The 23868-nt window shown below is 33.3% G+C and overlaps 1 protein-coding gene across 1 annotated transcript; it reads left to right on the forward strand.

Annotated features, from left to right (window-relative positions):
- The first annotated feature begins 16939 nt into the window (after positions 1 to 16939).
- On the forward strand, positions 16940 to 19570 carry LOC145136013 (uncharacterized). Its single transcript, XM_079070215.1, has 3 exons — positions 16940 to 17354; positions 17838 to 17915; positions 19206 to 19570. Exons 1-3 carry the CDS (start codon positions 17025 to 17027, stop codon positions 19260 to 19262), a joined length of 465 nt encoding a protein of 154 aa, XP_078926341.1. The 5' UTR covers positions 16940 to 17024; the 3' UTR covers positions 19263 to 19570.
- The last annotated feature ends 4298 nt before the right edge of the window (positions 19571 to 23868 follow it).

Raw genomic sequence — 23868 nt, forward strand, 5'->3', positions numbered from 1 at the left:
AGGGTAACTTAATGTTTATCATAGTATCGTTGGAGCGTGTGTGGTTAACCGGCAGATCGATTGAGGGGTAAATATTAAGGGTACCAAGTATATTTGCATGGTTACTTCACACCTTGTTTTGTGATCCTCGGCATCCCAGTCACAAAACCTGAAGGGCACACTCGAAATTGAAACATGCCATTGAAAAGTTCAATGAATCTCAAAAGAATCTAGGAGTTTCAAAACCAATTAAAACCTAATAATACATTTCGTTTATCTTGGTGGAAATTGGTGAATCGTCATTCACCTACCTTCAAATATTTTATAGCTTGGATTACGGCATCCCTCTTCCAAGTTATAAAATAGTTTGTTGGGTCCTAGCCTTAATATATCATATTGGGTGTTATATTAAGGACTTAAATCAACTTTACGTGAATTTCTCCCATTGTTGATCTCTGGTTTAGACAACAATGATCTTCCCAAACCAAGCTTTCCTAATGAATATGACTTCCCGAGTTTGGCTCATGGAAGTCATACTTCTCTTCCTCCACCTCCTCCAATTATTCTCCCTAACCCACAAGTTCAAGGTCACTCAAGCCCTAATGGCAAGCAAGGTCTATGTGTGATCACATCTTAGAGATGAAGTCACATATTGACAAGCCGGGAGAGTTGGGTGTCAAAGTCTTGAGAAAGTTGGATGTTCAATCACTTTCTAAGTCACATAGTGAGTTCCTTTGGGACTACTATGAAACAGACTATGACATGAACCTTAATGATCATATCTATTTGCTTGGTGCTGCTGAATCAGCAATGATTTGGAACGATAGTAAAGCAAATTTGATTAGAAGATCAACTTCCCAAAAACTTTATGGACAGTGACAATGGTGACACTGGAAATCCAGAAAAAGCATTCTCTTCCCAATGAAAAGGGATTGGCCATAGTCAACCCGGTTGACCAAATGGTAAAGAGAAAGGATAAGTCTGAGATAGTCCCATTACCAAAGGGTCCATATGTTTATTTTTCCAAAGGAAGGGGCGTTGATTGCAAAGCTGCCAAATTTACCTAAGCATGTTAAAGTCAATAAGTTTGACTCTACATCAGGTAGAGCCCATTATCTAACTCTGTTAAGTTCTATTCTGAGATCCTCATTACATGATGTGACTGGGTCACATGTTGATGTTTTAAGAATCAAAGAATAGAGAGAAATCTTAAAGGAAGTATATGCTGATTCTGATCGCGAAGGTGGATTTCGATCGCATCAGAATTTTGAGCAGTTGCTTAAGAAGTTATGATATATTGCTAAGGAATAGATAACAACAATTTTCCATGTGGATTGTAAGGATAAGTTTTTCCGCAAAGTTTTAAAATAAAAGAAAATTGTTTAATTTTATTTATTTGAAGTATTCTTACAATGGCATTTGTGGAAAATTGTTGCTTATATGATTCCACTGACAGCAATATTGGAAAATGGATTTGATTCTTTCATTTGTGATAGTGTCTAAATTTACCAAATCAAGAAAGTTCCTCATCGCCCAAGTTTCGATTGGACCGAAACTTGGAATCATGCAAGTTGAATGGTATGATGAATGAGAACTTTCAAGCATTGGAAAATCAAGACTAATTACTTGTTCACATGGATGTGTGAGTCAAGTGAAGGACTAAAGGGATCGAGTACACATTCTTGTGTACTGGTCATGTCCACCACAAAGCTCGTTAAGACTATTTGATTTACTAAAGTTTAGTAAATATGGTTATACTTACAAGTTTAAGTATAATTCTGAAACATTGGAAAAGTCTCAATGTATGGCAGAACGAATGGGAAGAATCAAATTAGGCAGAAAGATAAAAGTTTCTCAAATCTGAAAAGATGGGAGAGTACTTTAGTATCATGTTTGTGATCATCTTAATGATTTAGAAATCATATCACAATTAGTCCTCTAAAGGTCATCTTAGTGCATTCTTATGACTAAGAAGAGGAGTCAGGAATTGTTGAAATGGTTAGATCAGGAAGATGAGTCATACTTCGTTCCAAAACAATTCTTAGAGTCATACTCCAAGATTGTAACTTGAGTGACATATCTTAAAGAAAGGTTTAAAACACTTGTCAAATGTAAGAGTAAAAGTGTCCTACTCTTGTACATTTGAAATTGGTAAGTTGTGATGTTTTGGATAAAACAAAGACCAACTAAGGCCAATTGTCTGAAGTGTTTGTCTTGATAAAGAATCCGCACTATCTCTTGAATATTTGGCAAGATAGGGTTATATGTCAAGAGGATAGTGGGAGTCTTAAAGATCCTAAAAATAATTTCAAGAACTAATCAAGAATAAAACCTGAGGTTCTTCACTAGCACACGACTTGAGGTTTATAACCTATCGTGTTGACATATTCTGTGCCCATTCCAGTTAAAGTTGGCTTTGCATAGGAGTTCTGAAAGTTCTCAATTGGTTGCATAACAACTTGGAAGCAATGGCAGGCCCTGTACTGCCAGGTGGCAAGAAGTTAAGATTGCATAAGTTCAGTCCATATGAGTTTGGATTTGTCATTATCCTTGTCTTGTGACTATGGTTTTGATGATTCACATGGATAAGAACACATACACCATAAAATCTAAGGGTCATAAGGTTTCTCTCCGATTCATGAAAATGATGGTGAGGAAACACTTCCACCAAGTAGATTTGAAGCAGATGGCAAAAGGTCTAAACAATTGAGACTATGATTACGACATCCCTTTTCATAGTTCTGAAATTGTTTAGACACACATGCATGCTATCTAAGGAAAGTTGTATGATTTTGATAAAGTTTTATCAAAGCATCTCGTATCAGAAATCTGAACTTTGGTAAGAAAGTCAATAAAGTATTGATTTCTAGAAGTCCAGCTGATTTCTGAGTACATGTCAAAGCTAGTGGGAGCATAAGTGTTATGCTAATAATCATCATGTTAGTGGGAGCATGATAATTATTGTTAGTGTTGCAAGTTAGCAATGTTAATTATAGAAAACAAAAGTTTCAATTCGTGAGGCTGCAGGGATTGAAAAAGTTGTTTTGCTATAATTAAGGGAGAGGATATACTTCATTTCAGTTCTAAAGGCTTAGATTGAGACCTTAATCATCTTTAGTCAAGAATATATATATGAATTTCATGTTGGATTGGTTCAACTTAAGGAAATTCTATATATTGCGTTCTCAAAATTCGATTATGATTACGGCATCCCTCTTCATAGTCAAATTTGTGAAAACATGGCAAATAAAAATATTGTAGCAAAAGACTGGTCTAGAATCATGTCTTTATGTGAGACATCATGAATCGTGTACCATTTGCTTTGGGTACAGGATCGATTGCATGTGCTATAATATTTGTCATTTCTAAATTTTTCCAAATGCCCAGAGGCATTAAGAAGGGAAAAGGTCTAGAATTGGATATGACTAAAATGATTAAGCAATTGTCGAGGACAATCAGAGGTTTACCAAAGATTGGTTGCTCAGTGACAGTTGGAAGTATAGTGCTAATTTTGGAAGGACCATATTGACATATTCTGAAAAGAGGCATCTCTTGTTCAGAAGTGATAGTCAAAATGAGAATATGGAGTTGTCTCCATAGGTGGAAGTTATCTGTGTAAGATTAGAAAACTTAATGCAAGAAGCATGTCCAAAGCAATGTACTTTGAATATGAGACTTAGTTTCCATGGAGTTGATCTCCATTGGAATACCTTATAATGACTGTTGACAAGTCTTTGTGACTTTGTACATATTCATTACAGGAGGGTCAGTGCATATAAGTTTAAAATCTAAACAGATTTCGATAAATGATAGGAATTTGAAATTCTCACATTTTTCGATAAGGATTTGGGAGTGTGAAATTAGAATCATTGAAATTATGTTCAATTGGTTTATTTCACAAAGTAAGGATCATAGACAAACATAGAGTGCATACTTGGTGTATGGCAAAGCTATTGTTTAAGAAAAACATAGTGTACATGCTTGGAGCATGGGACAACTAGTGTTTTTAATTCAAGTATAAAGTTGATAAAATCGAAACAATGAATAATGAGTAATCAGTATGGTGATAAATAAAAGTGTTTATTTATATTCATAGGGTTTGATACCATATTTGATTCATTTATTCTTGTGTTTCACTTTGCATGTTTTGATTTCCAGAATAACTAAGTCGCTCTTCCTGAATGATTAAGTTATTCAAACCATCCACAGTCGGTCATATGTTGGAAGTAGATATGAATCAAGACTGTCATGGGTTGGTTTGTAGAGGTCCAAGTTGGTGGACAAAGTGGTGCTACAACACTCATGAGTGCTCATAAGTTCTGAGTATTGGATTCAACCCACGCTCATTTGAATCACTTCATGGATTTTATCACGAGTGATCATGAGACGATAATATCTTATATTCTTAAAACCTAGAGATATGAGTTGTTACTATGAGTTGGTTATACATTGATTGCACGAAAACGCATTGGTAACTCGATGTAATAAAACGTGCCTTTGTGTATGATTCAACAAGTAGTAGAACAAGCCATATGAGTCGAAGTTTATCCATTCCTTTTACCTTCGGGATAAAAGCGATATCTGTGGACCCCTCGATGATTTAGCGATGACACATGTGAGTGCTTGGCCAAGCCAGGACTGATTTGATTTGTTCAATCAGTCAGTCATCATAAATCGAAAATCGGGAAACAACAAATGGACAGAGAGAATGATTATAATCCATGTCTCAGTCCATATGATATCTAGAATGGAGGAATATATGATCCCTTATCTAATGGACAAGTCATTGACAAGGTCAGAGTTCGACAGCGGCTTTAAGAGCTACGATTGCCAGTTAGGTTTTGAAGTCATACTCAATAATAGTTTTAGACTAATCCAAGTGGGAGACTGTTGGATTAATGTCTAAGTCCATAACTATATTTGGTATGTACTTGACCCGACCCGACATGGTCCATTTGGGTTGCACTTCACCAGCACAATTTATATGGATAGTCTTTTGAGAATAGTATATTTATGATTTATATTAATATATTATAAGTTCTAATATATTAATATGGAATCATATTATTTAATTAGTATTAATCAAGAATTAATTAAGTGATCAAAAAGAACTAATTAAATATGGACTCTTATATATATATGGAATGGGCCAAGTTCATTTAGGTTGGGCTAAGCTTTCATGGATGGTCCATGGAGCTTTTAACCCATGGATCCTATGTAAATGAAAGGTCATGAGTATTAGGGTTTACATGGATGTAACCCTAATCCTCCATAATATATAAAGGGGTCCTTGGCTCACAAAATTGACACAAGTGTGTGAAAATAAGAGTGGGCCGATTTTAGTGTGCATACATATTCTCTCAAGTTCTTCCAAGGTGTTTTGGTGATTTGTGATTCCATTTGAGGATTCCACACTATTGGGGCTAAGCTCTTAAAGCTTGAAGACATCAAGCTACATCAAAAGGTATGTCATCTAACTAGAACTTTGTAGTATAGGTGCTTCATAATATGCTAGTTAGGATGAAACCTTGGAATAGTTAATATTTGCATGTATAATAGAGAAAACATAGATCCAAGGTTTATAGGGTTGCATGTACACCATAAGAGTGTTAGAATGCTCAAAACCCAACAGATTTATATATAAATATTTTTTTACTATATTTTGTCAATTGTTTATTTTGTGTTTCAACTTTGCATGTTTTACTTCTAGAATAATTGTATTATTCAAATTATCCATAGTCGATCATACTTTGGAAGTAAGTAGTGAATCGAGACTGTCATGAATTGTCTTGTGGATTGTCTAACTGCTTAGACATAGCAATGGTTTGCTAAAACGTTCACGAGTACTCCTGAAATGGGGATTTGAGTATTGGATTAAACCCACGCTCATATGAATTACTTCATGGAATTTATCACGAGTAATTATGAGACAATAATATCATATAGTCTTTAAATCAAGATATATGAGTTGCTGTTTACAAGTTGGTTGTGTATTGATAATGCATAAACGCATCAGTAACTTGATGTTATAAAACACATTGTTATGTATGATTTGATGAGTAAATAGTACAAGCATATAAGTCAAAGTTTATCTGTTCCTTTTATCCCAAGGGGTAAAAGCGATATCTTGGGCCCCTCGATGATTTTGTGTTGAATTATGTGTCGGGCCCGGTCAGACTGAATTGATGTGTTCAATTAAGTTCCTTGCCAAACAAATCAGAAATCGGGAAACAAACTGTTGGACAATGATAATGATTCTGTTCCATGTCTTTGTCCACATGATATCTTGCAGAAAAAAGGATTATATGATCACTTATCTTAAGGACACCACTGATTGGGTCAGAGTTTGACAACGACTTTTGAGAGCTACGATTGCTAATCAGATTCTGAAGTCGTACTTGCAATTATAGTTATTAGACTTATCCAAGTGGGAGACTGTTGGATTAGGTGTCTAAGCCCATAACTATAATTGGTATGAAATTGATTTGATTGTAGCATGGTCCTTTTGGGTTGCCTTCACTTTAGCAACTTGACAGGATGACTTATGGAGAGAGAGAGAGAGAGGTTAATAAATGATTTATTAATATATTATGAAAATAATATATTACTTAGAAATCATATTATTTAATTAGTATTTGATAAGAAATTAATGTGGAATTAATTTTGGGATTAAAGGAACTGATTAAAATAACGGGGACTATTTTGCAAATCATTGATAGTTGCAAAACTGGGCTGCTGGGCTCCTTTGGAATGGAGTGGACTAAATCTATAGGGAGGCCCTATAGAATTCGTCCAAGGCTTTCTAGTGGGAGGTCCATGGTTTGCTTAATACCTAAGCAGGAAATTAGAGTTTCCTCCAGAAACCCTAGCAACCCACCAGCTATTTAAGGACCCCATGTCTTGTGATTTTCGGCCAATGCTTCCTTGAAGAAACCCTAGCCGAAATTCTAAGAGTTTTCTCCTCTCTCCTTCTCATCCTCTTGCTACAAGTATTTTTGAACCATTAGAGGTGCAACATTTGGGGCACTAAAGCTTTCAAGAGTCAAGATCAATCAAGGAATTCTTGTTATTTCTATATAACAAGCAAGGTAATCTTCTTAACCCTTTTATATATGAATTTCAAATTATATATGCTAGATCTAGGGTTATTGCTTTAGAATTTATTTTTCATGTTCAAATAGTGAAAAACTTATATCCAAATCAATTAGGGTTGCATGAACACACAGGATAATGTTATGCTCAAAACCCATCAAGAAGGACAGACAACATGAACGCCTCTAAGCTAGTTAAAGTGAAGACTTAATCTAATGTTCCTTAACCATTAATCCCTTTAGACAAGCTTGTCCCCCATGCTTTCTCCCATACCTATTACTTTTGAATAAATTAACATGAAAGCCATACTCTTGTCTTTTGACTCTTATTTTATAAAAATAATAAAAGGAAGAAGACAAAAGCTTTATATTTTATAAACCAAGTTTATAAAATATAAATTTTAACTTTTTGGTAAAAGAAAAAAGAGTTTATCTCGTCCAAAATATTGTGTCTGACTTATTAATTCAGACCATATGAATTATATATAATGTTACCTGCTAATGAAAATTATTATTTCTTAGAAATAAATAATTTCCAATTTAATTATAAGAGTTTATTGAATATTTATTAAAAACAATTTCTAATAAATAATCAATTATATCAAGTTGTTGTTAGTGTGACCCATTAGTATAATATGTTAATTAGCAATATCACTTTAATATTATTCTTGAGCATACTAAATCTTTCATCTTTTGCATAGATATTTCATATCTCGAAATAGAGAATCCACTATCACCATCTCGGATTCAGACCTCCCTTCGATGAATCCCAATGATATTCTCACTTTAGCTGTTCATTTCCAAGATCGTCAAACAAGTGAATAAAGCATTGGAGCCTACAACGCTACAATCAGCTTCCTAAAGGACTACATTGTTGAATTCTGTCGGTCAGATGTAGAGTTTGCTCACCTATTTGGAACGTAAAATCTCCTAGCTTAGATCACTACCAGACTTCCTGGAGCTCAGATCTTAGCTGAAGGACCAATCGAAGAACCAGAACTTCGTTATATCTACCTCAAGAAGAAGACCAATCAAAAGGAATTTTTCCTAGTGCTTGACAAACATCTTATTCTTACCAAGATTCTTTAAAAGTTAGTCTCTAATGCTGCTAAGAGTGATTCTTCTGAACATGTGAAAAAGAAATTTATTAAGCATCTCAGATGGTACATCGAGGTCCAAAGCTGGCTCCAAAGTGCTTATTTATTTGTGTTTGATGAAGCTAAGTGATAAATCAAATTATTGATAAAATCACTTAGGTGGAGATTGTTGATACATGAAAAAGTGATCCTTTAGCAATCCGAGATAGAGAACTCTAAAGTGAGATGTCTTCCGAAGTGGAGTTGTTTCCGAAGTGAAGATCAATCAGAGATGCATCTTTTGTTTCTTGATATTTTGAGTCTATAATGTGCATTAAATGTTCCTAGTACTATTTTGTCTCATAGTTATTGTTTTATAGTACAGTACATGGGACAAGATAAATGTCTTCTAGTCCATGCACTTTATGAGATTTGTCTTTTTATCACTCCTTGTTTATTTAAGGAGTTTTAAGCTTCATTCTATGTATGCATGAGTGAAAAGCATTCACCTTTCTCATCAATACCAAGAATAATCCATTCAATCATTCTCTTTTACATTCTTATTGTTCTTAAATCACTTTACATTTTTAATGCTTATTAATCATTCATATCTTGAGTACTTTGTTAAATATCTTAATTCCGAGACAAGACTGGTTTACCATACTTGACTGGATCTTCATTAGCAGCAGACATTGATCTTAAGTTAAATCAACGTTTGAGTTTTCAAACCTTGTCCGCGCAGATCTTTTTTTCTTTCACACTCATCTATAATCGAACTGTTTCCAATAATGTTCGATTCCTTTGCTTAGTCATACAGTTACACTAAGATGTTGTTTGAGGATTAGTTGTGATACAATTCCACAATTACCAAGATGATCATAAAAACATGATACTAAAATACTCTCCTTTCTTTTCAGATTGGAGAACCTTTTATCTTTCTGCCTAATATATTCTTCAATTCGTTTTTCTACTCTTTGAACCTTTTCAGAGGCATCATAATTCTACTTAATCTTATAAACAAAATCGTGTTTACTGAAGAATCAATAAATCATGACGAATAGATTTATCGTGCCTTGTGGTGGATCTGAAGATTCCATATTACCATGTACTAGATCCATTTGCCATTCACTTGCCTCACATAAAAATTTAAACAATGAATTAGTCATAATTTTCCAATGAACAAGATTCACATGCATCACACAATTTCAATTGTACAACTCTAAGTTTTTGTCCAATTGAAATTGGTGATGAGATTCCTTTTCACTTGGTCAAATAAGACTATACCATAAGCCATATCATAAGAATCAAATCTACAATTAATATTGCTATTATTAGAAACATGATCAACACATTCAATTATGGCATTGCAAGGAAATATAAAATGAGGCAGCTATGTAAACCAAAACTTCACTTTTATTTATTAAAGAGAAAATTGTAAATTGTCCTTACAATGCATAAAATGAAAAAACTATATTTCTAGACATCTCTAAAGAGTAACAACAATCTATTAAAATAATCCTAACTCCCTAGTAGTAGCTTCAAATTCTGACCATCGAACCATGTGGACCAAAGTCCATTTCCCATGATCAGATTTAACTCACTTTGCTTAAGCTTCCTTCTTTCCTTTATATCCTTCAATACCATCAAAATGTGATTATCACATTATGTATTAGGAATCAAAGAATAGGAACTTATGGAGTTAGATAAATGGATGTACCTGAAGTAGAGTCACACAACTTGACTTTACCATCTTTAAAATCCTTCAGGTATTTTGGACACCTTCTCTTCCAATGTTCCTTCAATTGGCAGTAGAAACAAATGGACTTATTGGGGTCAACATGTGGAACGATCTCATAACGAGCCTTTGTTTTTACCATTCGATCAAACGGTTTAACCTTGGCCAATCCCTTTTGAATGGTAAGGGAAATCTTTTCTTAATCACCAGTGTTACCATTGTCAATTTCCATGGACCTCTTGGGATTAGACCTCTTAAGCATTTCTACTTCAGTTGTGTTCTTAAGCATTTATGCTTCAACAACTATCAATATATGGGTCAGATCAATAAATGTCACGTCGAGGTTCCTCATATGAAATTTCTCAACGAAGTGACCATATGACTTTGGAAGCGAGAGAAGAACCAAATCAATGGCTTGCTCCATTGGAAACACGACACCCATTCTTTCCAATTTTTCAGTGTACGATTTCATTTTCAGAACATGCGCACACACAGAATCACAGAATTTCCATCTTCATGTTTACATGTCAATATGGATTGAGTATTCTCATATCTTTTAACTTAAGGAAAACGTGACGATGGGAGAGTCACATCAAGAGGATGTGAAAGAGTTGAAAGAGGACGATGTCCAATTCCATCATTACCCACAGAAAGGAAGACATTTTCACCTTGATCAGAATGTGGAAGACCATCTCCAGAAGATTGAGAAAAACCATTTACATAAGAACAAGGAAGACCATTATTGTCTTGATTTGACATCTAAAAAGTGGGAAAAGATAGAATTCAAGTTAGTTGATTTTAATCCTTAATTATTAACCCAAAATTTAAACTAAGTCTAGGATCCATATTTTCATTTTGTAAAATGAAGAGAGATTCCGTAGTCATATCACAAAACTATTTTAGCTAGGTAGAACCATTTCACCAATTTCAATCACATGAAACTCCTAGATCTTTTGAGATTTTCATTAAAAAAATCAATGACATGTTTAATCGTGGATTATGCTCTTACCAGTTGTGACTGTGATGCCGAGGATCACAATTAAGATGTGAATAACCATGCAAACCCACTTAAACACCTTCGATCGATTTATAATCTCTCATTGATGTGTCGGTTAACCACACACGCTCCATCAACAATTATAAACACGAGTTGTTACATCATTTCTTATTTATAGTCCATCATTAGTGTGTCGGTTAACCACACACGCTCCACTAACGACTCATGAAGAAATGATGTGCGTTTTCATTGATCAGCATACAACTTCACGTTTTTCCTAAACTAGATTGGGATTTTTAGAGAAGGTTCTAGTACTTTATATCATTATACTTTTAATGAGATTATGTCCTATCAAACCTGTTCGGCTAATGACTCTCCACCATACAAAGAAGTCGTGGGTGGAAAGGACATCCATTCAACGATCATTATATAGGCCGTTTCCTTATACCCCTCTTTGAGTGTGGCTTCGTGAATGACACCTACTATTGATTCGACTGATACATATAGTAATAAAGATTTTATATATGTATAAGGTACATTTTAAAACTTTTTTTAACACAAGGTTTAAATATTAGTTATCTAAATTAATCGTATAATTAATTAATCAATTTAAACCTATCATGGATTTATAATTATCTTTTAATTAATCATATAATTAAATTTATTAAGAAATCCATAAGGATAATTCAATTTAATTAATCTTATAATTAAAAACTATCTATCCAAGATTATCTCCTAATATATAGGGTTTTATATTTAATCATATAAGGCATTCAAAATTCGGATTTTTGCAGACATATAATCACTAAAAAAATAACCCTACAAATCAGATTAGGTAGAAAATCCCGAAAACCGTTTTAGACTGATCTCACGTCGTGATAGAAGACATGTCACGTCGTGAGAAACAGTTTTTCGAAAATTTTAGATTTGTTCAGTTCTTCTCATGCACTTTTGTAAAACCCCAAAATGTTATGATGTATCAATCGAATTCACTTGATGGTGCAGAATCCCAATCAAGTGAATTAGACAAGACGAAATATAGAATAAGGATACAACGATTAATCTTCAATTCACACTATTATTGAATAGTCGGGTACATAAGATTCTCGATTACACTTGGTTCTCTCTTGTTTCTCTCAAAATCACGTTCTAAGCATATGGCAGCCCCCAAAACGTCCCTTTCTAATTACAAGGCTCAAATGACACTATTTATACCTAGACCTTATAACCAAATCCCAAGCCCAAAACACAAACAAAACAACATTAAGCCTAACCAAAATCACATGTGATTTTGGTCCAAACAACACCAAAACATGGTGTTTTCGGTCCTAGACCGAGAACTCTAATATCTTATGAAAAGCAAAGTATAAACCACAATTTATGACCTAACAATCTCCCTCTTCGTTTATGGCTTTCTTTTCTTATATCCTAACAATCTCCCCCTGGGTTTGTAGCTTTCTTTTCTTTTCAATCTTCGCTTTGTTCTTTGCTTCAGCTTTTAACTTCGATTTCTTCACAACTTCAAGATGAACATATGAATTTTCTTCATGAATAACTTCATCTTTAGTAGTTAGAATTCCTTCTAATAATTTGACTTTGAACGCACATTGGGTGTAGAGGCTTCTTGTAAAGATTCTTGAAAATCAACACTTGCAGCTTTGAAAAACTTCAGAGAAAATAATAGAGAGACCGATTCTTCTGGATCACTTCAGCAAGTTCATAGATAGAAACAAATTGATTGAGGAGGCTTCAATTCAATCTAACACATAACTTCAATTACAATTTCAACTTGCTTCTGGGGTTGAAAGATTGAGTGTTGAAAAATAATCTTCACTTCTTGTTCCTTCGAATGAGAATTCTTTAATGATCACCGTTGCGCCTTGAAAAGTAACCATGACTAAAAAGTTCCTGTGGATCACAGAATCATAAATACCCTTCTCAACACAGTTGTTCAAGGACCCAGCCTTCGCTCAGAAAGAGACTACTCGCAGTATCTGTGTGAACACGGAGGAACGCACTGCGATTTGATGAGTATCGGAGAACTACTCATGGCCTTCTTGATGTCAGCCCCTCTATATCCTAGATCAAAGATCTCAATACAGTTTTTCAAGTTAAAAAGTTAACTTGGCCCTTGGCGAGACGTTCAACAATAATCATGTCTTGCGAGGTGCATCGCCTTTGTGCCATGACATCTGTACAGTTTCACACTTTTCATTCCTTAAATACGACAGTTCTTTGAAAGATATTGCCTAATTGACAATTTGTACAGTTTCAATCCTTCAATTCCATGTGAAAATAGAGTGAAGAGTAATAACCATCAACTCCTTTCCAAGTTTCTTCTTCTTGCTCAGAAAATTCTGATACAGTCTCCTTGAGTCTCTTATTCTTTTTTAATTCGCTTTTTAAGACAAACGAAACTTTGAGATAAAAAATAAAAGTAAAAATAAACTTAGCACACAATAGAAATAACCAATAAATAAAATTAAAATTAAAAATACACTCAAAATAAAAATAAAATATTTTTGGATTTTTAACTTTCTGAAAAGAAAATAAAACAGAAATAAACATATTTTTGTATTTTTAATTTTTATGATTCTTTTTGATTTTTTAATTCTCCCCTAAATTTGTGCATAGAGGAAAAATATGAACAAATTTAACAAAAACAAAAAATAACTAAATTTAAAACTTTTTGGGATCAAAGTTGTCAAACAATTCAATATCGTTTATCAGCACACACCTGCATGTTTAGCTCTGGTCAATCACCAATATTGTGGTCCACTTAAACACAAAGGATGTTGACAAGTTAGACAGATAATAAATGACAAGACATTTTGATTATATTCCTAAATAGATCATTTTGCTGGCGACGACCAAGGATATTATTGTCCACTTAAATTCAGCAGCGAGATCTACAGACAACCTTTAGTTAATTCAATTTTAAGTGCACTAGAACGTGTTCCCCAGTTCACGACATACCCTAGCAATCAATGAATTCCAAAGAGCTCTTTACATTAGGTGAGTGTTTAATTATTTGAGAGAGAAGATGGATATAGAGATGCATATGTTGTATCCCAGGTCGGATGTCTTCCAATCACGCAGAGAGAACAACATATGACTAACATAGATAGAGGGATAGAGAGATAGAAAGTTACATAGGTTGTGTCCCAGGTCGGATCTTCCGATCACACAGAGGGGACAACATATGACTGACATAGATAGATAGAGAGAAGCATAGATATAAATGCATACATATAGAGTGCATATGTTGCATCCCAGGTCGGATCTTCCGATCACGCAAAGGAGGCAACATATGACTGACAGAGAGGATAAGAAAGAAAAACAATTTCACACACACCTACTTTATCAGAACCCCCCAGTCACCCTATCAGCACCAGAATTAAGGACATTTGTCCGTACATTGAAGAAGTGTTGAGCCACAGTTCTAGATGATAAGTAACTTTAATGTATCTTGTAGGCCCCCTTGTTTATCTCACTGCTCAATCTATCCAAGCGTCGGATGGCCAGTCCAAATGAAACTATCTATGTCCAGATGAGTAATATTGTCTAGTCCTTTCATTGTCAGCTATGTCTAGTCCTTTCATTTTGGGGTTTTACAACTTTCAATGTTAAACACACCAATAAGCTTTGATACCACTGATGGGGTTTATAGGTTATAAATACATGTACAATGTGGAAAAACACTTAAAAATTAAGAGGGCACATGTAACCTTTAAGGATATATGTCATAACACTTTGAAAGTAACATACTATGAACAACACAATAAACATGAACCCTAATGTAATCAAAACACCAAGTTAGGGTTACATACCTTTAATTTGTTATAGCAAACAAATCACGTCAATCCCTTATAGTTGTTAGCGTTGGAAGGCTTAACACCAAAAGGATGATGTCTTTAATGGCTCACACCCAAACCCTAGAACTAGAAGACAACATGAGAGATGAGAGGATGAATTTCGGCTAGAGTATCTCCTTGGAAAAGGTATGAACGAAATTAGGCATCCTTAGGGTCCAAGTTATAGTGTGGATGTCATAAGAGAAACCCTAGATTTGAATTTAAAATAATAAAATTTTAATTATTCAAATATGGTAATCATTAGCTAGGAATATTCTAGAAACCTTAGAATCATTCCCAAATTTCGTCTACCACCTATAGGTTCTAGAATCTTCCTTTTTTTGCTCAATTAAGAACAATTACAATTCAATCATGGACCTTTAATTAATTTCAATTAATCACGAGTTAATTATAGATTAATTTTGATTAATAATTAATCAATTATTACTGATTTCACATTAATTTATTAATCACATAAGAAATTAACAAATCAACTATCTATTTCCAATTAATATATTAATCATATAATATATTAATAAATCATTTACTACAATTTATTAATCATATAATAAACTAATTAATTTATTCTCTCTCTCTATATACAAAAGGTGTTGTTGATGTCTCATCGCCATAACTTATTTATGTGAACTAGGCTAAAGGTGGTGGTGGGTCATCACTATTGCCTCCTCTGGGTTTCCCCGCATTGGAAGGCCTAAAAGATGGCTGATGAGGGAAAGGAGTAGGCCCAAATCGTGTTGGGTCGTGAGGAAAACATGTCGCTGCCTGTGTTACTATGGGTGGGCTGCAACCAGGTGGTTCGATGGTCAATTTAGGCTGCCAATCCATTTTGGGTTTTGGTCTACTTTGTGTCAGGTTTTCGTCTCGTTTCTATCCTGATTACCATAATTATATAGATTTTTAAGTTTACCATACAAGAGTATTACAAACACTTTTGCAAAAAAGTTACAAAACCTCAACATTATAATTTAATGGTGAACAACCAAAAACATTCAAACATAGACTTTTTGAACAATAACAATACATTTAGTCTTGTTGAAAAACAATGTTATTTTTTTTAACATACATGTGTAAAAACAATTTTGTTGGTACTTAACTAATAGTAAAAACATTTAAATCGTCAACGTTAATAAAACAATTATAAGAATTAAATTGTTTTGACAATTTCCAAGAACATGATTTAAGAAGATCATAAACAGATTTAATTTTGTGATCTAATATTCTAGAAGTGTCTTTAATAAAAAAATACTGCTTACCACAATAAAAACAAACATTATGTGTTTCATGAATTTTGAAAAAATATAACATCATTTGACGAAAGACTTTAATGTCTCTCATAAATCTTTAAAATTTTACATAAAATGACATAATTTATATGACAGAGTTTTGTCTATCACAAAAATGATATGTGTGGATGTCTGTAAAGTCCTTTTTCTAGTAGTGTTAGAAGTGAGTTGGGATTGTTCTAAAAGATTAATTATTTTTGTTGTGAGTTAGTAAAAGATATAAATAAAATAAATAAAAGAGAAAAATCTGTCTATATTACAAAGTAGGTGTGTTGCTCATGTATTATATGAGTTCATTTAAAAAAAAATATGAAATTGTAAACATTTGAAAATTTTGAATTTATAAGAAAAATATGAAAAATATTGAGTTATTAAAATTAAAATGTTTTTTCTGTTTTAAGGTTAAACAAATAATTTAGATAAATAAACAAATGAGATTTTAATTTAAAAATTTTGAAATTAAAAGAAAAAATCAATTAATGAAATATTTATTATTATATTTATTATAATTATTATATTTAAATATTATATAAAATTTAATAAAATAAAAAAATCATGATAGAAAAGGAAAACTAATTTATAATAATGTTGATACGGTTTCTATGTAACAAAAAGTTGAAAGGGAACCAGCGAGTGAATACCTTGAGAAAATGCTTAGAGGTTTATTTTATAATCCGAAAATTGTGCAAAATTACGGTTTTTCTCCCCAATGTTTTCTATAAATGTCAATATCAAAAAAAAAAAAAAAAAAAAAAAAAAGAAACTTATTACAAACGAAATAGTCAAAGTAGAAAATCAAAAGGGCTAAGTGTGTTAACTTCCCAAAAGTGTTGTGTATATTCATAATTTTACATAAATGTATGGGTGGTAAATGACATTCTCCCTTCTACATATTGTGATTGACTTTAAGACACACAAAGCATGTCCTCTCTCCTACTCCCACGCCCATCTCCACCCCTACCCTCACCCTCCACCTCCGCTCTTCTCAATGAAGCCGATGGATGATGTATGGAATGAAATCAGCGGCCTCCCATCTCCCACCCCTAACCGCTTCCAAGACTTCTTTTCTCCGGTGCTCCGGCAGCCTGGAACCACCATTCCCTTCCTACCTCCTCCGCCGTCCACCACCACCATGTTAACTCTACTAAGCACTACCAACTCCGCGCATGAAGATCCCAATAAGAGACATAAACCTAATCCACCACCACCACCGCAAAATAGTAAGCCGGCCACCACTTCTCCACCTGAATACACTGAAAAATTCCGGCGATTGATGAAGAATCGAGAATCCGCTGCTCGATCCAGAGCAAGAAAACAGGTCTACTCTCTCTCGATCTAGAACATAACAAGACTGTTTCTATTCACAGCGACACTTTTCATTTTTATTTTGGTAATATTTTATAACTATCATTTATCCTAAAAAGGTTAATCAAACTTTTTTGTTTCGTTATAAATAGAATGCAAGCATTTTCTATTTCAGTTAAATATTTAATTTATAGTTAGACAATCTCTTTTAAACCAACACCTCGAATATTTGTGGGTTTATAATATTTTCTGCAAAAAAGTTATTTATTAAAAATTATGACTCATATTTATTTGAATTATATTTTATGAGTTATTTTAGGTATGTAGATTAAGAATATTTATATACCAAATTTAGTTAAAATATTAATTTTTTTTTATTCGTGTTATCGTGTAGCAAGTGGAACAAATAGGTGTCTGTGGTATAATTTTTATTTTACATTATCCATTTTATTACGCTTATACTTTTTTTTTAAAACTTTTTTAATATAATTTCCAGGCTCGTGCAGATGAGTTGGAACAGGAAGTAGTGCGATTAGCCAAGGAAAATGCGAAACTCAAGCGGATGCAAAAAGAAGTAAATTTAAATTAAGATTATGCTATATATTCTTCAACAATGCTTTATGTACGATTTTCTTAGTAACAATTTTAATATAAATTTTAACATGAAATCCATTATATATATATATATATATATATATATATATATATATATATTAAATGCAATGGAGCTTACGAATAGTATCTTTTTAGGCTTTAGGTTTTTGCTACAAAAGTTTACTGAATTTGACACTTTTAGTACCTAAAGTCAAAATTTTTATATTTTTGCCTTTTAATTAAGTTTTTGTGCCTTAAGGTTTTTGCCACGAATCTTTAATGACTTTGACACTTTTAGTCCTTGCAGTCAAAGGTTTTACATTTTGGTGTTTTTGCCACAAATCTTTAATGAATTTGACACTTTTCGTCCTTGTAGTCAAAACTTTTACATTTTGACATAAAAAACACAGAAAACTTCCTTTAAAATTTTGCCACCATATTTTCCCAACTTTGACCACTTTAACATTATTGCCACAACATTTTTGGATTTTCTCCACCAATGTCCCTTCTTTTCGTTATACACTTTTGACATCTAATTTTAGGGGTTGTCGACTTTCTCCCCTATTTATGGTGATTTACAATTTCAGCACATATTTTTTAAAGTTGGCCGATTTTTTCTATATTACCCAAAAGCGGCGTAGCCGCGGGTTCTTTACTAGTTAAAAAATAAAACTTTCACCTGACCCGCTACTAAATAATGACAAAAGATTAGTAGAAGACAGAACATATCTCTTTTACTTCCAAAAATACCCATTCATATACTAGAAAAGTAATAAAATATTTATTCATAAAAAGTAATGGTTCAAATTGGTTTCAATTATGTTTTCTCTAAAGAAGACGTTATAAAAAGTAATGTATTTTCTTTTTTGCGCATAATTAATGTGAAAGTTACTTTTGATAACGGCCTGTGTAATAATTTATAATTAAATAAGAGATTAAAATTTACATTCAGGTTTTATCTATTTCTTACTAATTCTCATTTAATTGTAAATTTATTTAATAAATCTTTAAAATATGACTTTGGAAATTATATATTTCATAATAAAAATAGTTAGAAATATATATTAGTTTACATTCAATTTAGCCAAGCGAGAAAAGCTTTGCGTTTAAAGAGGCGTCCTACTTTCTTGGGATGGAGAGACGTCTTGTAAAAAAAATTGTTTATTAAATATTTATGAGACACGATCCTCTTATTTGGGTCATATTATCAGTTATTTTATTTTTTCTCTTTTAATTAGAAAAAGTTAATAGTGTTTATATTTATTTGCAGGTATCTGCGTCTGCAAAAGAACCAAGACTTCAGAGAACAAAAAGTGCCCCATTTTGACTAGTTTGCCCTTCTAGAAATTTAGATTATTTTGCGCTTTTTGGGGCAAAGTAGGAAATGACTATTTTGGGCATTGGTTATGATGAGATGGGGACATGTTTGTCCATATTTTGCATTTTACTGTGCCCATCAAATCCAATCATTCAATATGTCTGTAGTAAAAATACTCTCTCGTGCTCATTTGTATAATCTCCTTTTTGCCCTTGTATCTAAACCTATATGTATGACATGGAAGGGGAATGCAATCATTTGAACCGATGAATGGAAACCGAACCATATGTGTTTCTACGGTTTTGGGGTTTATGCCATTCTTTGTTCCCTTTACTTTCGGTGCTTAAAACCATATGAAACATAACTGAACTGATTTTGCTTTTTTGTTTATAAAAGTTAAAAGTTAATGTCGCATTTATGGTTCTGCATCTTTAATATTAAAAGGTTCTGTTAAAAAAAAAATACTTAAAGGTTGATTTTTAAAGTTATATATCGTTCAAATATTTAATGGTAAATGTGTAATCAAGCCAAAGTCAAGGACAACAAAACTCGAAACATGATTCGAATGAAAAGTCGAGTTCGAAACTCGTCTTGAGACTTAATTTTCTAGGTAGAGCTCAAGCTTGATAAAGTAATCGGCACTTTCAAACTAGACTCGACTCGTTAGCTATTACAAAAATAAAATCACATTAAATTGAAATAAAAATACAACTAAGTTCGTGAGTTTCACTTGACTTGGTTCTATAATATATAAATATACAGAAAACAATGGTAAAAATGTAAATATAATTATGCTCGGTTAGGCTCACGAATTCCACAAGCCGAGAATTTCAATATTCGAGCCCGACTCGCTAATATACTTGAGTAATTCGATCTTGAGCTCAAGTTCGACTTTACTTAATTTGAACCGAGTTGATTTCTAATATTTTTCATCGAGTGTCATGATTAAATCTATTCAATTAACCCCTCTATTAATGTAAAGAGAAATCAAAGTAGAAACCCACTTGGCTAACATGGAGGTTCTAAACTAATAACTAACTAGGAGGTACTGCGTTCAATCCCTAGGAGAGAAGAAAAATAATTATTTTCCGTTCTAAAAAAAATTTAATGGGAGTTGATTCGTATATAACAACATTTTTTTTCATATTTGTGTATAAAATTGTTTTATTGTACATGAGATTGATTTTAATAGTCATGTGTTCCAAATAAAACATTGCTGGAAATAAGGTGTCGTGTGTGTGTGTATATATATATATATATATATATATATATATATAGAGAGAGAGAGAGAGAGAGAGAGAGAGAGAGGAATGATCATTTGAGAACTCAAAGTTTTCCGAGAACCCGAGAACTAAAAATGGAACGTTAGATCAATTTTTTGGACGGTTTAGATGATTAGTGACATACTTTGTAAATATGATGAAATTTAATGGTATATTAGGTTTTTAGCAATATATCACAAGGGTAAATCTGGTATACAAAAAACTTAAAAAATCAAATTAGCTATTAATTGAAATATTCATTAGCTTCTCTCTCTCTCTCTCTCTCTCTCTCTCTCTCTCTCTCTCTCTCTCTCTCTCTCTCTCTCTCTCTCTCTCTCTCTCTCTCTCTCTCTCTCTCTCTCTCTCAATGTAATGTGTTCTTCACCGACATCCGCCTCTCTCCGTCGAACGCCTCCTTCTGTCCTCCAATAACCACCCTACCTCTGTCAACAACCACCACATTCGACAGCTTACAGTTGTTTCTTTCGTCGACCACCACTACGACAACCTAATATATTCGCTATCTCTCTATCTCTCAATCACCAATTTCCTCCATGATTTCCACCGCCTAACGCCTCTACCGTAGATCTGGAAACAAAATCCATTTCGTCAACCCATTATATCATAAACCGATCTCCAATGAAGATCCCCAATGATTGATAGATTGAACTACATGATGGTTGTGTCCTTCTTCCCTCTCGGAGTTTCGTGCCCTAATAAATCAAGCAAAGGTCTGATCGCTCCAGACCTCCTGATTCAGAGGTTCAATTGGTGTCGGCGCTGCTCAAGTCTTCGATCAATTTCTTCACCTGCGTTTCGATTTCAGTGAGATCAGGTCTCGTTTCACTACTTGGACATTTTTGCAAATTTTTTTAGTAATTAAAAGATAATTTTAATTTGTCTTTTTCAATATCATCCAGGCTGCCAGGGAAATCCCTTTAAACTATAATGAGTGAACTTGTTGAAAAGGCACTTGATTCTGCAGAGTCCATTGCAGAGCTTCCATTAGTTGAAGTAACAATGTAAGTGACCATGTCTATATATATATATATATATATATATATATATATATATATATATATATATATATATATATATATATATATATATATATTATGTATCTTGTTTCATGCTCTGAATTCTGAACACATAACCATGCACTTTAGTTCTATTTATCATATTCTTTTTATAGTATGAGGAACTTAGTCCAAAAGCAGCTATGACAGATGCAAACAACATCAATTCATCAACATCAACTTCTGTTCAGTTAACATCTAAAGTGGTTTTGCCTAAAGGGTCTGCACTTGTTATTAGCCTTACAGATGTTAGTGAATTATGTCGTGGACACACAAAAAGTGGAAATTGAAAAGTCAAAAGCATTCATAGAAAAAAAAATATATAGCAATCTTATTATATACTCTGATTATAGAAACGCAAGTGTGACATATGTATATATTTTTGCACATGGAATGCAATTTTAATACTTACGCAATTGATGACTAAACTAATCAAAATCAGACTGCTTCAAAGATCTTGCTTCTTTTGCTCTTTCAGGAAAAAAATATGTACTAAAACAAATCAAACTATAGAGTTTTCGTCATGAATTAGTTACACAAAGAATTTTAAATCTTTCATGTTAATAAAACAATATAAACTGTATTGAGCTTGTTAGCTATCAGTAAGATCCTCAAAAACTTTTTTTTTTCACTCTCCACTCTGGGTAATCCCACCTTACCCTTAGCGGATACATTCTCACTCATCGATTTAGCATTAGCCATTGGTTTTGTTGAAGATTTGAAATCAGGGGTTTTGGCATCTGAACACTTTTCATTAGACTGAGGGTTCCTTGTTTTAGAAGAGATCTTGTTTCAAGTTCAGAGGAGTTGGTTTCTGAAGAATTATTTTCAGTTAATCTTGTTGGTTTATTCAATGCATGGTAATGGTGGTGTGCCATTGGAGATCTCATATTAGGGTTGTTAAGACATCAATGGCAGCATTGCTACCGCAACAAGCTGTGAGACGACATCAATGGAAACATTGCTTCTTCAAGGACAGGCCATTGTTCCTATGCAACTGGTTGCACGTGTACCTGCTGATTTGTTTTACTGGCCTTTGATTCAACTGGCGGTTGCAGCTATAGATAATATAGCACTTGGTGTTTCTGTTGGGAGTAAAGGAGGTGGAAACCTACCTGGCGCCACGTCAGATATTAGATCCACTCTTCTTTTACTGCTGATCGGTAAATGCACTGTGGATCCTGGTGCTTTTAAAGAAGTTGGTGGTGAAGAGTTCTTCAAGGGTGGCTTACTTCTCTTTAACCTTCCTTTTAAAGGTTAAAAAAATACATTTTCTTTTTCAAAAATTATAAAGTGGAAAGATATATCACAACAGTCTTATTTATTGATAGAAATGTATAAATTTTGCAGAGGATGATGACTGAAGAAGCAGATAAATACCAACGCGGACTCTCGTCTCTTGTATCCAGAGCTCAGGTGTGTGTTGTTGATGAATTGATTGTTGTAAAAAGGTCAATTCTTTATTATTATTTTTCTTCTCGCTTCTTCCCTTTTCAAACAATGTTGTTACTTTCCTTTAGCATGCCATATTTTTGGGTTTTTCTGCTATGGTCAGCAATATTCTTTATACAAGATAGGAGAGGGGTATTCGTTTTGTTATGTTATCTGGTCAAATGTCTGGGTTTTTATATTCTACACTTTTTCACTTCCTTTAATGAAATATATCATCAACTACAAACACTTCGGTCTCCCATCCAGTCACAAGAGTAGAGACCTAATTACCCTTATTTGATCATAAATGGAAAAAATTGTCATTTTAAAAAAAATCTTTTTAAAGTTAAAGATTACATTTCAATTAAAGATTGTGTTAGAACAAAGTTCAATTAGGATCGTTAGATTCTATGCAGACAAAGTAATTATGAACACGAGAATGGCTTTGAATGTGTCGTATGATTAAAACTTCAACACCTCAAAAGAGCTCGATTAAGAACTTCAACCGTAGAGGTGTTTAGGGTTACAAAAACAATAAACGTAATAATCAACAACGTTAACCTCCTAACGCATACATTCATGCATATTTATAGTATAACCCTACTAGATAATCACAGATGGACAAGCCCAATCCGGATACAAAACATAAGCCCAAGACGCAACACAATTAGACTCAACAATCTCCCCCTTTGCGTCAATGGGACAGAAAGCTCACTTCAGCTGAGCTGCAGAAGACTTCTTTATTGTTTTGAGCACCTTCGGAATGATAGCCAGCAAATGATGACGGAACGTTATGTACCACCGAAGCATGTCCGTGAAGTTCTTTTTGTCTGCTTCTGAGTTCTG

The sequence above is a fragment of the Lactuca virosa genome, chromosome 9, assembly GCF_052849685.1.
Source record: "Lactuca virosa cultivar CGN04683 chromosome 9, Lactuca_virosa_CGN04683_v6, whole genome shotgun sequence".
NCBI lineage: Eukaryota > Viridiplantae > Streptophyta > Magnoliopsida > Asterales > Asteraceae > Lactuca > Lactuca virosa.

Coding starts and splice junctions, on each gene's coding strand:
- LOC145136013 (XM_079070215.1), top strand. CDS start 17,025: ATGAAGCCGATGGATGATGTATGGAATGAAATCAGCGGCCTCCCATCT. Junction 17,355..17,837: donor GATCCAGAGCAAGAAAACAG/GTCTACTCTCTC, acceptor TATAATTTCCAG/GCTCGTGCAGATGAGTTGGA. Junction 17,916..19,205: donor TCAAGCGGATGCAAAAAGAA/GTAAATTTAAAT, acceptor ATTTATTTGCAG/GTATCTGCGTCTGCAAAAGA.